The sequence below is a fragment of the Phalacrocorax aristotelis genome, chromosome 1, assembly GCF_949628215.1.
Source record: "Phalacrocorax aristotelis chromosome 1, bGulAri2.1, whole genome shotgun sequence".
Classification (NCBI taxonomy): domain Eukaryota; kingdom Metazoa; phylum Chordata; class Aves; order Suliformes; family Phalacrocoracidae; genus Phalacrocorax; species Phalacrocorax aristotelis.
This window is the reverse complement of record NC_134276.1, coordinates 156,514,059-156,531,880: the sequence shown is the minus strand read 5'-3', so window position 1 is coordinate 156,531,880 and position 17,822 is coordinate 156,514,059. Positions and strand designations below refer to the sequence as shown.

Here is a 17,822-nt window from a genome sequence, read left to right as displayed (position 1 = left end):
TTGAAACATTTTTTTTAACAGATATTTTTTTAAATTTCTGACTCTCAGTAAAGACCTTCTTATAAACAGCATATCCCTATTTAAGCATTATTTCAAAGTTTTGCATGTGTTTTTTCTCCCCTTTCTATATTTGTGAGATTGTTTTCAGTGAGGGAAAAATGGGCTGACACTGGCCATGATCTCTCAATGCAAATGAGTAACTGCAATGCCTGCATCAAGCTCCACATACAGCAATTTGAGAATGGATCTGTATTTGTACAACAGTAACATTTATATACCAAATGCTATTCCATGGGCAAGGAGAACAAGCTAAGAGAAGACAAAACATTTTCCTCTGGCTGCCTTAAAAATAGCCCCCTTTTTTAAATTAACTTTGATTCTTCTTTCTGTGTGTATCTGTGTGTATATCTACGCTTGGGTCTGCCTTCTTACTCCAAGTAAAAACTTTCCTTGACCTGCGTAAGTCAAACTGAACACCAAGCTTTCAAAAATACTAAATTCCTACCGGATATGTAAAAGCGGACAGAAAAGAAAATCCTTATTAAATGTGCTACTGAACTATAACCTCAGCACGTACTAATTGATGGAGAGTGTACATAGCAAACAGATAATATGAATAATGCAACTAGCTGAAGACTTAAACTGGTTTCACATATTACAAAACATCGAGGAACACAAACATAAGCTGTAAAAGCACTAGCAGTTTCATTTCTGCTGGAGCTTTTGTGTTTTGCTGTTACTTTATCTCATGTGACAAGGTTCTATTTGCTGCCCTCTGTTACTCCTAGGTCTGTTTCAGATTCACTAATTTCCTGGAAATTCCATGTAAGCCTACTTTGGAGACATTTATTCCTGGGAGCATTGGGCTGTATCTTCTACAGCATGATATTCTGCTGCTTCTATCCTCTCTAGGTTGTTTTGCCTGTAGTTTTTGTTATCTTTGGACGTCTTTATTCTCCCAAGCTGGTATGAACTGCATATTTCATTAGCATTTTCTTAACTCCACGGTTTTGGTCACACCATTTCATCGATCAAACCCCATCCCTGGAGAATCCCATTAGGCGAATCATCGTAAACCAAAACTTTATCTTTTGTTATTCTCTGTTTAAGGTTCTGCAACCTGTTTTAGATCTACTAGAAATCCTTTTCCTATCCCACCCCATCCTATTATTCCTCTCAAAGTAATTTTCAATTAATTTTTAACCCAGAGGCTTGGCTGTTCAGCATAGTGAGAGCATGAATATATAGCACACTAATGCCCACTCATCTAGATTCCACCCATGCCCCGATTCCCAGTGCTTCCTGTTGGCGTGGTGCATCTCGAGCCCGAGGGACGGCCAATGGCGAATGCTGGGCAGCGCAACTGGGGAGGAATTAAGGGCATCTGAATATAACGCTTACTGTTCACATAGTGAAAAGTAGCTTAGTTCAGCTTGTCTTTTAACACTGCTGGCATCTGGTAGAAATTAGAGTAGCTAATTCTGTCGGCAGAGAGCCTACAGAAGCTGAGGTTTATGCTGGCTTCCAGGTTATTATGTATGGTGTATGAGGACCGAGGAGGCAGATAGCTACATAAGCTTGAAGCTGTAAACGTCACTGTGTACAAAGTGCAGATGGCTATGCACATCCTTTTTGGCTTACTGAAAAGCACAAACTCAAAATAACCATAGCTTTTGGTGCTGACTTTAAGGTATCTCAACAGACTGATATTATTTTAAATGAGGGCCATGTGCTTAAATGCTTAAACCTGGGTGGCATGTATTCAAAATCGCCCTCTCCTACAGCCTTCTGTGCTTCAGAACAGATGAAGGGAGATCCGATTCACTGGTGAGGTACAGAATAAAGAGAAATTATTAATCCTTTATGGAATTTTCTTAGTAGATGTGTTGCCTTCTTTCATGTGTCAGCGTGAATGAATGTGTAGGAGAGAATTGCTTTTGGCAGGAGCAGGGTGAAATGCAGGTGGGCGGGTGTCCAGGATCACTGGGAATGGAGAATTGCTTCCTTGCACAGATGGCAGCGCAGAAGAAATCGCAAAGATAAGAAGGAGAGAAGGAAGAAAGAAGATCTCAGAGCGAGTAAGATTTACAGAACATCAAGTGAGAAAATGCTTTCAGATCCCCAAGGTGAAAGAAGTGGTGATTCAAATGAGAAAACACCAGTTCAGCAGTGGCGGTTGATAGTAATGCATTCTTCTGTTATTGCGTAATTATTGACTGCTGGATGTTTGAAAATGCACTGACGCCAAATAACGATCTTGCAAGGTACTACTGGTCTAAGCAGACCTTTATCTTTATAAACCGTAATTGAAGATCAATCATTAGTCACTAAGCACATAACCTACCCTATCTATACAGCCAGAGTGAGGACTGGTAAATAAATAACAGGGCAATAGGGGATCAACAACCTGGCCAAATTATGTGTGACCTTGTGTCTCACATGCTTCAGAGTTTGCTGGAGATTTACAATCCCCCCCACTCCTGAAATGCTTGGACGTTCATGCTGCTGGAGTTGGAAAAGTAATGTAGCCATTTCACCTTATCTAAGGCAGTTTTGCCTTGCATGGTAAACTCCCTAGTGGTATGGTGTGAGCCCCTTTCCTGCTACGATACCTGCAACAGCTCCGTGAATTGCTGAGGAAGGGGGCGGATACAGAATGATGAAGGCTGCCACAGCTGGCATTTATAATATTCAAAATATTGAAAACCTATAGATACAAAATTGCATGTATCCATAGCATTTCTCATGTATCTTACAGGTGTAAGCCCATTGGGTTAGGTGACTGCTGATAACTGTTTTCTACTCAGTGTGGTGGGCTCAAGTTCCTGCTTTACAGTATGTGGAAATTGAATAAGAAGTGTGGTAAGATGAGACAGAAAAAAAGCTAAAAAAAAATAGTAAACAAGAACTTGATAGATCTTAAGCACTTCATATTTATTGTACATTAAATAATTTCAGTTCAGTTGAGAGACTGATGAGTTGCATTTAGGAAATCAAAACTTCTAAAGGAAGGTACGTTCAGCTTAACTGATCATTAAGTACATATGTATTAATTAAGTTATAGTAAAACCATGTTCTGTTAAACAATTCTCAGGTGAATAAGATACATTATCGAAGAGGTATGTATTCCACAGGTCTTATTGCACAGCTACTGGCTAATCCATGTACTTTCAGTCTGAGAAAGATATGCGTTGTACCACCGAGTACAAACTCTGACTGCCTCCTCATGTTTATTACAGAGCTTCTCTTCTTTCCTCATTAAAAAACAGAACACAATATCAAACAGGAAATAAAGCTGAACATTACAAAACGTGTGTTGTCTTCAGTTCATTTCATTTCAACCCCAAAGCAATCCATGCGTATTCTTTCTTTTCAGTAAGAGCAGGTAGGGAAAACAAAACAACGAAGAAAAAAAAAAAGAAAGTAAAATCCCCAACCACACGTTTGTTCTGTCATTGCAAGAACTAAAATGCTGTAACTCTGCTACCAATTTCCAGCGCAGTGGGAGGAAACACTGTGGACGGACTCTCACTTCCCCTCAGTTTTGTCTGCCTGCACTTCACGCATATATGAATTAATGATATGCGGAGGCACTCCATCCATCAGTAGTCTGAAGAACGAAAGCCCACCTACAAACAAGGAATAACACAGCCTTCAGGTTGAAGGTCCCTGGAGCAAGAGCTTTGTACCTTTATTTTCTGGCGTAAGTGGCAAAGGTTTAGTCAGTCCCTATTGCATACTTTGTTTTGAGATGGGATAAAATTCATCCCTGTTCAAAAGTCCAGCACAAGAATTAACCATTATTTCATCTCTGTACCACACAGGACTTTCCTGTCCTCTTGCGCAGGGTGAATTTAATTTCTAGGATGTCATATATCCAGCCATTTATCTCATGCCATGCAATAGTCTATGACAAGCTTCACCTCAAATAACCCTCTTGGATTTCCATCAGGCTGGGAGGAGTCGAGTCAGAGATGGAAGTCAGCCCAGAAGGAACAATGTAGAAAACACCTGACTGGGATGAGTTGTGGAAAACATGCAGAGACATTCAAACTATTCTAGTGTTGGGTCTTATAATGATGTATAAGTATTTAGAAAAATATTTACCATGTTGCTTGAAAATAACAGCTGGGATGATCTGCCTTCTGACTGTGGGTTAGCCACCATGAGTAAAAAACTGAACCAAACCTATTTTAAGTTACTGATAGAACAGAAACCTAGGCTTAAAAGAAAATCTTTGGAAGTACTCAGTGTTTTCTTTGGTGTTCTGGAAAAAGGAACAAGGCAAAAGATTTTTGAAGAACATTTAATAATTTTAGCAATCGCGAGACAAAATATTTCTTTCCGAGCCCAGAAGAACATGTATGTAGTGTCTAACACATCAGCCAGGGCACCCCAGATCCCACTGATGTAGAAGTGGTAATTTCGTACAATAATCCAAATTAGGAGTGAAATTTTGTGCCATTGAAAAAAGTGTCATGGAAACTAAACACATGGGTATTTCCATTAATTTCACTGAAACCAAATGACATTTGGAAGGAACAGTGGGGAAAAAAGATAAATATTTTGCTAAAAACATTAGAGCCTGCCCTTTCTCAAGACAAAGGCATTTCTGGTAAGAAAGCTACCAAGCTAAGAAGCTACTATTCTGCTTACAAGCCTGCAGGACTATTCTGTTCTGCAAGTTGCAAAACCAGCCGCTAATGACTGCACTTACCTTTGGAGCCTTTTCTGGAACACACCAAAAGCTTTAAAGCAAAGGTACATTGCCAGGATGAAGGTATCACTGTCTCTGAATGCTTCAGCTAACTGCAGCTGAGCTGATACTTACATATAGCATTTATCCTGAGTACAGATTTTAGGATTTTTATAACCTTTATTAACACAAGGATTATCCAATTAAAGTGCTGTTAGTTACTAGCGCTTATGAGGCTGTGCTGTCTCATATAACTCCGTCATCATTGCAGAACTCTTCACTCCCGACCTTGGGTAGATGCACAATACAGTCAAAAAAAAGCATGCTTTTTGGCATTCTTTTCAACTCATGTAGTGCAAGTTGTGATACAAATAATTCATTTTTAACTGAAATTAAGTGTGGAATAAATATTGCATTTATGTAGAGGTATATTCCTATATGAAAATAACTGACTGTAAATGCAAAATGCTCTTTTATTACTTGCTAATTAAATTGCTACTTACTAATTACTTGCTATTCATGCTAAAATTAATCATGCTAACTCATGCACTGTTACATTCCATTGAAACATGCACTATTAGAAGGTACTGGGAGGTACTACGAAGAGGAATTGCCATAACAAGCATTTATTATGAAAATCTGGATTTATATGCATTAAAACTATCATGCTACTAACTTTAAAAAACATTTTCATTAAGTGAAATAATGAAAATCATGCCATACTAGGCAGACATTGTATGACGTGTAAACAGACATAAGCTTCATATGCAAGAACCATATGAAAGCTTACCTTAGATGACAATATACATTCAAAAATCCTTACTGTGTAACTAAGGGAGAGAGAGAAAGAGAAGTAACAATTTAATCACAAACACAAAAGTAGAGAGAAAGTGTTGAGCGAAATTATGCTTACAATTATGTCAAGATGATGTTTTAATCCTTAGTCATGTAAAATAGGTAGGAATAGAAGCACATGAAGAGTAAAAGGTAGGGATCCAGTTTCGCTTCAAAATTATCATTAATATGTAAAAGCTATATTAATATGTACGAGTAACTGTAACTCCTGTAATTAGTCTAAAGTGTAGATTGGAACCAAATTACGCAACTGACATTTATGATAAAAGTTTCCAAACGTAGCTTCAAGCTAATACATATATATATATATATATATATAGTATTTTCCACCAGGGGTAAAAAGCACACACATAACACCAAAGCACATATATATATATATATATATATATATATATATATATGCCAAAACTGTGTAAGGCAAAATAATCAAGTACAGACTAATAACATACCTGTGCACTAATGTACTTTGTCACATATCCACATATATATTACTTAAAGCATGCTATTTACTCTATAGGAGCCCTTACCTTTAAACAAACATTTTGACTCTATAAAACATCCATATATATATATATTTATATATGTATATATACAAAAGCACTCAACTTTGTGCCTACTGTAGCCGTTTAAGACAGATACCTTAACACTTCAAATACTACAGGAACATTACCTAGCCTAATTTCTTCACATGTTTTAAGTTTAAAATAGTAAATTCGGGTGCATAACGTACTGGAGACTAGTTTCTGGGCATCTCTGACATTTTAAAACTGCACTGCCAATATTCTGGGCTTGGGCAAGGCTAAATATAAACACATTTCTATAGAAAGAACCACATTCTCTGAACCCCACTGAACCTGAATTTAAAATAAACTCCAGAGGTAATTAAGTAAGGTTATACGCTTGTAAGTAAAAAGTTTTCACTGATTTCACTTGGATCAAGATTTCATCCTTCGATTCTGTAGTACAAGCTCAGACATGGATTATCACTCTCAGCACTAACTTGTAGCCAAAGACTAACTCTGTAATAAATAATGCCTTTTAAGCACAATAAATGACTTTATGATACTCCTGTTCTTTCAATAATTCTACAGGCTAACTGAGAGCTGTTTGTCAAATTTCTGTCTCCTGGAAATGTCTAAGTGTTCTGGCCAAAGGTAGTCACAGTCATTAAATAAATTCTTTATAGGTACAGGTAGTTTTATGCCCAATGGCGTAGCAGAAATATGTCTAAACCCTTTTTAACTCAGACGTTAAATACTCATATTCTTGATTAATTTGGCCTTCTTTGCTCATGTGACATAGACATTGTATGCCATGAGACGCTAGCTAGTTTAATCTAAAAAAGCAAATAAATACACACTTTGCATGCAGAAAATGCATTTGCATGTGGAAAGAGGAAGGGAATGAAATGGAATGTCCAGAGGAGTATGCTTATTATAAACCTGATTATTCCCCGCCAAGAAGAATGGTTCTCCTGGGTTAATTACTCCGTGATATATCACTGCAGAATTAGAATATTTATAGTGGTATTTATTCGCATTTGAAATTCTTCCCAGTGATCTTCACACCTTAGTTTTTAATACGTTTTATACAGCACCTTTGCTACTTACTAGAGTGATCACCAACCTTGATTTCGCCCTTAAGATCAACATTCTCCAAAAATGTTTGTTTCATGATAAAAAAAGCATGATGACTAATCTGAATCTTTTAATTGATCTCAGTGAAGCTGATATGGAATCAGTTCCTTCCTGCTTGTAATGAGAGATTTACAGCCATAATTCAGGATCTACGTCAAACTTGAAAGATATATATTTTTAATTTCCCTTATATATATATATATGCAATTATATTTTGTGTACTCACCATCTTTCAAGATATAAGAGTTAGAGTTACTCTTTTGTCTAAGATCTATTACATGACTTTTGTCATCACACTTGTAGTTACAAAAAAGCCATCGTACATGCAGTTGTACCGAGCAGCTCATGTAACTGCTGCTCGGCAGTTTACTCAGCAAAACTGAAAACACAAGATGAAGTACTGTCTATCTGAAACAGCATCAGCGAATGCAACTTCCCCCTCTTTTTTTTTTTTTTAGGACAGAATAAGAATTTATTATATTTTTATTATTGTGCTCATAATTATCATTACTTATTTTTCAAGAAATGAGCGTTACATTTAATAACAAATAGGGGGTGTAATTTAGCACTAAAATAATGTAAGTGAATGGCTAAAAAAGTAGAAGATTATAGCATACTGATAGTATTCATAGCCAGAGTATTCATGGCTCCTCAGTTGTTCAAGTACTATGCAAAATTGGAAGTCCTAGACTGTTTTGTGAGTCGTTCTATGACATTCCTAGGACTGGGGTTGTGTATATGCATGATTAATATCAGCACTCCAACACCTCAGAAAGAGATGGATAAAATAAATTCTAGCCAACATAAGGAAAATTAATGTACTGCAATATATACTGTTGCATGGCATAGAGCTCTTTAGCATGACTTACTGTCCAAAGACCTGTAAGAACAGTGCTGTAGCTAGTACATTCGTCAGATGGGTAGCCTAGCCTTGAGCCTGTTGGTCTTATTCAGGCAACATTCAACTGTATCTCATCATTTTACAAATCCAGACCTTGATTGTTACTTGCTGGAGTAAAGCCGAATGAATTTAAAGCTATGCATATGAAAACATACACATACACACATACACACACACTGCAATCCATTTCCAGTGAGTCAGAAATCCAGAACGCTTTGCTCTGCGTCAGTGTGATGAGCAGTCATCCGAAGAGCCCTCCTAAGTGAACAAACAGGCTAGGAGACTCAAAAGAATGGTAATTCAACACATAGGTCAACAGAAGAGTGAAATAAAACTTAATTTGTTTTTATGCTCTGGTTGTTTAATACTAATTTGCATTTGTCTGTATCATATAGCAAACCCTGAGCGTACCCTGGTTTGCCAAGCTACAGCTGCTGTATTTGCTTAATCCTGTTCCCTTTGAACTCGTCAGCTGAACTGTCAGTCATGTTAAGAGGTCAGCACTGAACCCTTACTAAAACTGTCCTCTGTCTAAGCCCTACAAATTGCTAGTCTAAGCAGTCTTCAAAAAAGACCCTAAAGTAATGGCTAAACCTGCCAGGATGGAGGGAGGGATCTCCGCAAAGGTGACCACTCACAGCCCAAACATTGGAAGAGAACCACAATACCAAGCTTGGTGGGGGGAGTGCGACTACACCAGGTGATGGTTGATATGCAGTTGGGTTCAGAAACAAACCATTAAATAGGGGAGGTGGTATTTAGGTTAATGAAGCAGTCCATCACATAGCTAAGAAGAGAGAAACTAACACAGCCCGGGTGGGATCCTCACATCCTACATTTTTCAGAACTTCTTCCAGGTGTGTCGCAAAACTAAAGTACTCCTCTGAGCAAGATGTCTAAGGCATAGCATTCCATTTTTCAGTTGGTCTTTTAAAGTAAATATTACTTTTTTTTGGAAGAAAGAAGGCTTTTTGAGTCTAGAAATCTCCATGCTACAAGCCTTTTGCAGTCAGCAGGTGTGCGAAGTTTTGTTTAAAAGTGGGAAAGGATGAACTAAATCTTGTCTAAGGGGAGCCATTCTTACAGCCTCATTCTTGGTGCAGCAAAGGTATGTTCAACTGCAACCCGAAGATAAAGTGCCAGAGAAATTGAGACTGTAGACATGCTGCAACCAGCTGATATGATGATTAATACAACCCTCAGGATGTGATGCAAAGCCCGTGCATCTATCCACGGTTTCCTATGGGATGAATGATTGGGGGGATACTTGAATCTGACTGAGGTGCTAGGGTTTGTTGGCAATGTTAAAAACTGAGTCAGAATCTCACAGAGCTGGAAGCAATCTTGAGATGTCATTTAGTTCCTATCATAATCCTAACAAACTGTACTGCTCTCATTCTTCTAAGCTGCTCTGAAAGGCTCTTGATACCAAAGGCTCTACAACGTCTGCAGGAAGTCTGCTCTAGTGCTTCACTGCTCTGACTGTCGCCTACCCTAAAGGCTTGCTGCCATGTTGCCAGATATAATTTTTCGGTTTTAATCTTTAATGTGGCTGTTATGGAAAGAATCGGCTGTGAATGGGACAGGCCTGGCAGCTTGTATCATGTGTTCTCCATTTCAGAACACTACTGAGAAAACTGGACCTATGAAACTTTAATAAACATTTGTCAGCAAAAGTCATCAGGGACCAGTTGTACCTAGTAACCAATTTAATGAACAGACTGTAGCTTTTTTCCTAGAGACATTACTTCTAATTGGCTAGAGAAGGATCTAAGCATTCCCAGCCTATTTCAATTAACAGTCCATAAATACAAGAAATTAAATTTCCCATCAGTATTGATCAAAGGCAAAAATATCTCCATACTTCTTTCTTAAAAACTCTAACATAGAGCAGCTTCCGCTGCTGGTGAATAATTTCTTGGAAACTGTTGCATATTAAAAGAGAGCCTGAATGAAGACATGGTGTGTGTATTACACTTCAAAAACAGCAAACTAATTCATCCTGATATTCAGTGAAAAAAAATTCCAAGATCAACAGCAGCATCTATATTTCACAACAGCTGGAAAGGGAATTAAGGAAGAATAATCTGTTATCCGTGGAAACACTTAGAGTTTGGACTTCCTAAAATGGAGAGATATTGGTTAATTTTTTCTTATCTTAAAAATGTTTCATAGTATTCTGCACATTATATGTAAAAAAATTCTTTGTAAAATAAGGGACAGAAACAGCCAGCTTCTTGTATTTAAAATGTAGTATTTGGTTGTCCTACAAGCAAAGTGCTGAAGACTAAAAAGTTACAGGTGAGTGTAAATGTGCTAAGAACTTTAAGGCTTGGGGACTTAGGAAGTTTAATGAAATAGCAAACAAATTTGGCCTTTCAGTATAAAAAAAGTAGATGAAGCAGCCTTCTCAGGTGATGAGGTCTTCTGTTACACTGTGAAATAGAGAGATTGCTTGTGATTAAGGAAAACAATCATACTTCCAGGATGAGGGCATCACCTTTTAAACCCAGTATCTTATGTTATAACCTCATAAAAATTAAGAAATGTATTATGTGTATTTTCATTATATTAGTTAAATGTTCAACTTCATAGACCAAACATTTTTGCAATGACTTCTTGCTAGCAAATTTGAGCTGTGGGACAAGGTACATCAGAAAATACAGAAAACGAAAATTGAAATCCAAAGTAAACACAATACAGTCCATAAGGATATTAAATATTATGGTTTTCATTACAGACTAGCATGATGGAAATACTATAATTAGGACCATATTCAGCTAGCCTAAATCCCCTCTAAAGTCATGAGTTAGACACTTCCTATCAGCTGGCTTTAGGCAGCTTTCCTTACTTATAACCTCAAATTCATTTTTTTCAGAAATACTTAGCTTATTCCACCGTTGAAACAAAAGCCTTTGGTGGGAGTTAGTCCAGCTAAATATGACCCTGCCTTTTCCTAGGAAGCAATTTTCTGAAAAGTACGGTCCTGAGATAATTCATTAGTAGTCTAATCCAAATCCTATCGCCATTCATGATATCCTAATCAATGCCAAACCACCTGGAATTCATAAAATGTATCTATTAATGAAAATAAATATATGTCTTCAGTTGTAGAAGGCTAACCTACTTTGTCCTCTCTCCCTGTATTTGCAAAATCCATAGGTTTGATTACTTTGTTCTTAAAGTAAGTACAGCAATTATATCAACTAGCTTGTGTCCTTGGGAACAACGCTGCTTTTTGCTGCATGATTTTGCTAACAAACTACATTAACAAGTTCTCCTTGGAAGCAAATGTTTGGTTTAATGCGTGACTTTAAGGCGTACCAAGACTGCCCTGAACTAGTCTTTCTTCCTTCTCCCCTTGCCATTTCCTTCAGAGATCTGTTTCTTATCCAAGCTGATTTTTTTAATGTTTTCCCAAAGAGCTCTATGGCTGAGTCTTACTAGAGTCTGTCAGGTAAGTGGCAAAGAGGTATAATCTAAGAAGTACAGTAAACCATTTTGTCACTTGCGGAAAAAGTCCTTGCAATCACTTAATATGTGAATTGGTGTGGGGGGAAAAAAAAGACAGTACGTGTTTTGCATGTCTTATGCAGTAAGCACAACATGTTGGTCTTCGAAAAGAAAACAAAGTGACCAATATAGTTTATTTTGCCCTAACCAAGTTGTTATTTTCATCTGGGAAAGTTAAAAATGATGTTTGCCTTTGCTTTGCATACTTTTGACTCCTGTGTAGATGGTTTTCAGACAAACAGGGCATTTGCAATCATTTAAAACCCTTACCTTTTACTTCCAGCTTGCAATCAACTTCTGCCTCTCCAAGTGCATTGACTGCTCGGCAGGTGTAAGTACCTCCGTCATAGGGACTGGGTTTGCGGATCTCCAAGGTGCAGACACCTTGGTTGCTGAACATTCGGTACTTTGGGTCATTCATTATAAGGACTTTGTTTTTCAGCCAGGTTATTTTGGGCTGTGGTAAAAACAGAAGAAAACCCACAAGCACAAACCGATGAACTTAAGTATTTTATCACTTTTTGTGGTGTTCTGTTGAAGTTGCGTAATCCAGAAATGATACAAAATAGCAAAATAGTGGTAGAAAGGAAACTAATCTATAACTCAAACACAGGCTGCATCATGCATCTCTTTTTAAGCACAGTTTTTTTTCAGTGCAGCTCCTATCACATAGTCATAAGTATCAGCCTGTTGTCAATATAAGAGGTGCTGTGTAATGATGGCAAACATCTGAGCAGTAGCTTTTGAGATCCAATTACTCGCAGTCAATAAGAAAAGGATGGGGTTTTTTTCACAGCACTGCACACAGAACAGTGAGAAACTGTGAAGGTGAAGAGTGAACAGCAAACATGTTCTTAAACACTCTTGAGTTCTCATTTTACTAGGTCAGTTCAATTTTTCACAGCAGAAAACAGGTCACAAAAAGACACAACTCAAAAGAAACTCTAAGATGCATTGCACAAGTGGGTCTGAGAATCAATGTGGTACCTGGGGTATTCATAGAATAATAGAATCACAGAATTAATTAGGTGGGAAAAGACCTTTAAGATCATCGAGTCCAACAGTAAACCTAACACTGCCAAGTCCACCACTAAACCACGTTCCTGAGTACCATGTCTACATGTCTTTTAATACCTCCAAGGATGGTGACTCAACCACTTCCCTGGGCAGCCTGTTCCAATGTTTGACAACCTTTTCAGTGATTATTTTTTTCCTAATATTCCTGCAATGTGCTTTCTTAAAGCATAATTAGCTTTTTATAGAATAATTATGACTTTATTTTAGTAACAACCTTTACTGATATATTAACTGTGCAGCTGTTTTCAGTGCTGGTCCCAGTATAGCCCAGCCTTTTCCTGAGGTTCTACCCTTTCACTGAGTTATCTTTGGATTTAATAACTATTACAATGCCTATAACATAGGTAAATAGGTCCTTTTTTTTGTATTCTTTAGAGCCCACACCACTCTTTTTGCTGTCAGCCTGGCTTGTGAGTGAGACAAATAGTAAAAATGGTATTACAATTTTTATTATCAGGTTAAACTCTCTCATGTTTTAACTGATACTGTTATGAGCTGTCCTGTACCTTGGGGTTGCCCCGAACACTGCAGTTCAAAGTAGCGTTGTAACCAGCTACAGCAAATGTGTTGACTAGAGGCTGAGTAAACAACGGCTGTTCGCTGAAGTCAAAATCGTCATAGACTGGGTATTTGTAGACTTTACCTATGAAATGAAAATAAAACATTTATAAAAAGGGTGTTGGCATGTAGCTAAATACTCAAGCATCTTAAAAAGCTACAAAAAGTCTGAGTTTCTTCTGATCTGCTCTGCTTTAGGTACCAACCTGACTCTAGTAATTGCACTTGCAGGGGAGGCTGGAAGTGAGCCTGGGAAGTGACTATAGCCCTAAAGGATCATGCTATAGTGTGGATGTCTGAGAGCTCTTCTTTGTTTCCTCCTGAGTAGGTGGTATACAAAATAATACACATTTATTCTGTATCTTTGCCTGTATGCCCTACATGTTATGAAACAGGATAGATCCTGACTGATGTACTGCAGATGCCTGCCTTGACAAACCATGTTTACTCTGTTGACAATTACTTTTCACAGTTTGTTCTGATTACAAACTGGCTCTGTATCTGAAAATCCATTTTTCTTTCTGCTTCATATAGTGCACTAACAATACAGACACCTGAATGGATGTAGTTTCTGTACAAGGAAAACATGGTAGTAAAATCTACTTTCTCACTGCAACTTTATCCCTGCTCTGCAATTAAGATTACCCTCAATAAACCACCTTCACCCACAAACTAAGCTGGCATTTAAAACAGCTGGACTGACTGGCATCTGTTTCTGTGCACAGGTGTCTTTAAACATCTTTGCTTCACTGAAACCTAATCCAAGCCCTCACACTGACTTCAGTGCAGCTTAGGCCTGATACTTGCTCTTGTGACAAGGGCAAGTAGGGAGTGATGAAAAACAATTCCTGTTAGCCATTCTTTTGTTCATGATCCTGTTTCTAAAAGAGAGGTGGTTTTCTTTTTAATAACAGAAGTGGGCTCTAGTACCCTGGGCTTTCAGTCCTTCAGCCCGTCACTGTGGCTTGTACAGGTTGTCATGGCAGTCATGTATTCCTTTCTTTCAGACAAACTGAGGTAATCTGGATTGGTTTTCTTTAAACCACCTGTCTGTAGAATTTCCCTTCCATAAAGGTGCAGTTAATTTTTTTTTTTTAAGTATACAGTACCATTTCAAACTATCAATTTCTGAAATGTCAGGATTTCTGACCACAAAATCAGAATTTGTCCGGCTCCACTAGCAAGAGCATGGGTTATGCTTCTCTGTTGAATCCTGCCTGAAATGGACAGGAGCGCTTGCACAGCTGATGCCAAGTCTCCACTGGGAGGCAGTGACCGACCACTTCTAAAGGAACAGCTTCTTTACTCCTCTTACAGCTCTTGTTAACTTAGATCTGCCAGTGGTGACACGAGCGTAGAAAATGTCAGAACATGGAAAAAATGTCCCACTCTTGATTAAAGAAAACAAGTATGAACTATGTGGACAAACCAAGAAGTCCTAATATGAAATGTCTTAGCTGTTTCTTGTACCTGGTTGTGGGGTTAGGAATGCATCTGAATGCTTTAGAGGTATGGCCTTTACCTCTAATCACCCTCCAGCCTCTGAACCCACCCCTTCCCTTTTGACAAGGAATGGATAATTAGCTAACCATCCTTTGCAATCAAAGCACTCTCTTTGGTCATCGTTGCGTCCTCACTGAGGCCACATATGTTTTCGGCGAAGATACGGAAGTAGTACTCATTTCCTACGACGAGCTCGTTAATGGTGGCACTGGTGCGGTGGTAGTGCTCCATTACTGTGAACCATTCCTGAAGGACACAAACACAGAGAGTAAGCTTCCCTGCAGCCAGCGCCCTGCAGCTCTCAGCCAGTAATTGTTTGGAAGAACCATCAGGCGTGTGGGAGTAAGATTTTTCTATTAAGGGAATGTAAATGGATACTAAAATAGTGAAGCTGGCAATAATTAATTATTCTGTCTGAAATGAGTGATAATGAGAATACCACAAAGGTCACTGCTGAGCAGTGAAGACCAAATGGAAAGTGAACCGGAATGAAAGTTTCAGTAGTGAATTGTTACGCTGTCTTAGCTGGGAGGGCTCGTTTTAGGCAATCCAATACTACAAAGGCTGTATTTTGCGAGGCAAGGCAGGATCCTTCATTCCTTTTCCACACTGCTGACAGAGGAGGTTCTGCTGCAGATAAGAAAAGTAGTGGCATGTACTACTCTGCAGTAACACGTACTCACAAGAGGCCAATGCACTGATCTACCCCCTGTTCCACAGGTTGAGTGTTCATGGGAAATGTAATTTTATGCAGGTGGTCCGCTGATATCTAAAGGCTGAGATAGAGAGGTGGGTTTTAGCACTTCAGTCTTGCAGCAGTAACAGGATGTGTTGTTTCTATCCTAGTACGCAATACCTAAATAACAAACTGAGATGAACTAAAATTGCAATAAATACAAACTGCAATATGACCACAGCAATGCGTTTGCTTATCTTTACTCTGCCTTACATAGTGTTCTTGCTTTTCTAAAGGTGAACTCATGCCGAGTTCCCAGTGCCACAGGTTGCACTGATATCTGGTCATCTTTAAGAGCCAAAGTGTAGAAGGCCAGCTGTGCCAGAATTGCAAATTCAACACCACGGAGAATTTGGGGACACTGTGACCTGAATGATCCATGACACACTGGACCCTAGACACTGCTGTTGTTGCTTTCTCCTTAACACAGTAATTTAGGGGCGGGGGATATCATTGTTCTGACCACTGAAAAGAGACCATCTTTTCTTACAGTCTGAAAAGAAAGAAAAAATGAAGGATGGGAAAGGAAATCATGGCACAGGAAGAATGAATTGATCATACCATGAAGCAGATTGACGTATTAAAGTGGGAGTGGGTGGGTGGCAAAAAGATTCCCTCAGATAAGGCAACTCCCAAAATATTGTCTTAGATTTCCAGTGCTTAAATTTGCAGTAAGTGTTAAATGTAAGAATCCAACTACTGTCTTATAAAGAAGTGTAAAATTCATGCTAGTTTAATGAAAATAAGAAACATCTCTATGACGCCCTTTTCATCTGTAAATATCAAAGCAGTTTACGAGTTACATATGTACCATTTTGCCATGGGTAGTAAGGAGTGGCAATGAGTAAGGAGTTACACAATGTGACATTACAGGTCGGAAAACAACAGCACTACATTTTAATTCTAGTAGCAGCCTACTGACTTCAGAATTAATATTTCTGTTTTTTTTTTTTTTCTTCTATTGAGACAAAGGAAAAAAAGCAGAATTACTTCCCTCAAATGCACCTGTCCTTTCCTTTTTAGTCCTCCTCTTTGGCACCATTTGAAAACATTTCCATTTTCAGCCTTTAGATACAGTGAACAGGAGACTTCTGGAGTTTTTAGAGAGGCCTTCCAGATTTTCTGAGCACTTTGTCCACTTACCTCAATTTAAGCATGTAAGGCTTTTTATTTTTAAAAGGGAGAATTAATGAGTACAACAGCCTTTTAAACGCCTCCTTATTACTTACCATACTCTTTTTATCTGCTTTTTGAATAGTGTACCCAGTAATGGCAGCATTTCCATCATCTTTTGGTGGCTTCCATGATAAATTTACGTTGTCTCCCCAGACGTCCTCAATAGTTACAACCTCTGGTGGGCCTGGGCGATCTGTAACAAAAACACGGCAGCTTACATTTTCCATTGTTTGCTTTCTCTCTCTCTTCCTCTTTCCTACACAGATCTTCCACTTAGTTTGATTCCTCTCTCTCTTTCTCACAACAGGCACATGCCAAAACCAACATCAAAAGACAGCTGACATTGCAAAATAACTTTCCAAAATTAAGACATGTCAGAATTATGAAAAACTTAACTTGACCGCTTTGTGAGTGTGGTTTCTAATATGCGCGTGCTCTTTAATTACATAAGGACATGATATTTTGGAAAAGTTAAGACCAGTTGAAGATATGTTCTTAAAAGACAAACTTGTACAGTCATTATAAAGGCTATGCTATCAGTATTGCCTATTATGTTGTCATGGTTTTAGCTGGGATAGAGTTAATTTTCTTCACTGCAGCTGGCATAGTGCTGTGCTCTGGACATAGTATGAAAACAATGTTGGTAATACACCAATGTGTTGGTTGATGCTGGGTAGTGCTTGTACTAGTAAAGGACTTTTCTAGCTTCCCATGCTCTGCTGGGTGCACAAGAAGCCGGGAGGGGGCACAAGAAGCCCGGCGGGGGCACAGCTAAGAGAGCAGATTCAAACTGGCCAAAGGGATATTCTATATCATGTAACGCCATGCCCAGTATGTTAACTGGGAGGGGCTGGCTGGGGGAGGGAAGCAGCAATAGTGGCTTGGGGACTGGCAGGATCAGTTGGTGGGTGGTGAGTGGCTGTATCATTTGTGTTTCTGTTTTTTCCCTTTTTTCCTTTTTATTATGTTATCACTATTGTTATTATTATCATAATAATTATTTTTATAATTATTATTTTATTGTAATTATTAAACTGTTCTTATCTAAACCCACAAGATTTTTTTTTGTGCTTTTGCTCTCCCGATTCTCTCCCCCATCCCACAGGGGTGGGGGGAGTGAGCGAACGGCTGCGTGGTGTTTAGTTGCCGACTGAGGCTGAACCATGACAT

The 17,822-nt window shown here is 38.5% G+C and overlaps 1 protein-coding gene across 3 annotated transcripts in view; it reads right to left on the bottom strand.

The window, feature by feature from the left end:
• Positions 1-2,919: 2,919 nt before the first annotated feature.
• MYBPC1 (myosin binding protein C1) overlaps positions 2,920-17,822 on the bottom strand; it is a 79,443-nt gene continuing 64,540 nt past the window's right edge. For 2 of the 3 annotated variants that reach the window (XM_075074747.1, XM_075074738.1), the window contains 6 exons: positions 16,706-16,845; positions 14,827-14,986; positions 13,186-13,322; positions 11,873-12,059; positions 5,487-5,526; positions 2,920-3,629 (listed from right to left, as the gene is read on the bottom strand). In XM_075074747.1, coding sequence (XP_074930848.1) covers positions 5,516-5,526; positions 11,873-12,059; positions 13,186-13,322; positions 14,827-14,986; positions 16,706-16,845 — 635 coding nt within the window. In that variant the 3' untranslated portion in view covers positions 2,920-3,629; positions 5,487-5,515. Of the gene's footprint in view, positions 3,630-5,486; positions 5,527-6,993; positions 7,053-11,872; positions 12,060-13,185; positions 13,323-14,826; positions 14,987-16,705; positions 16,846-17,822 lie in introns of all 3 variants that reach the window. The other variant, XM_075074757.1, reaches the window with a different exon arrangement.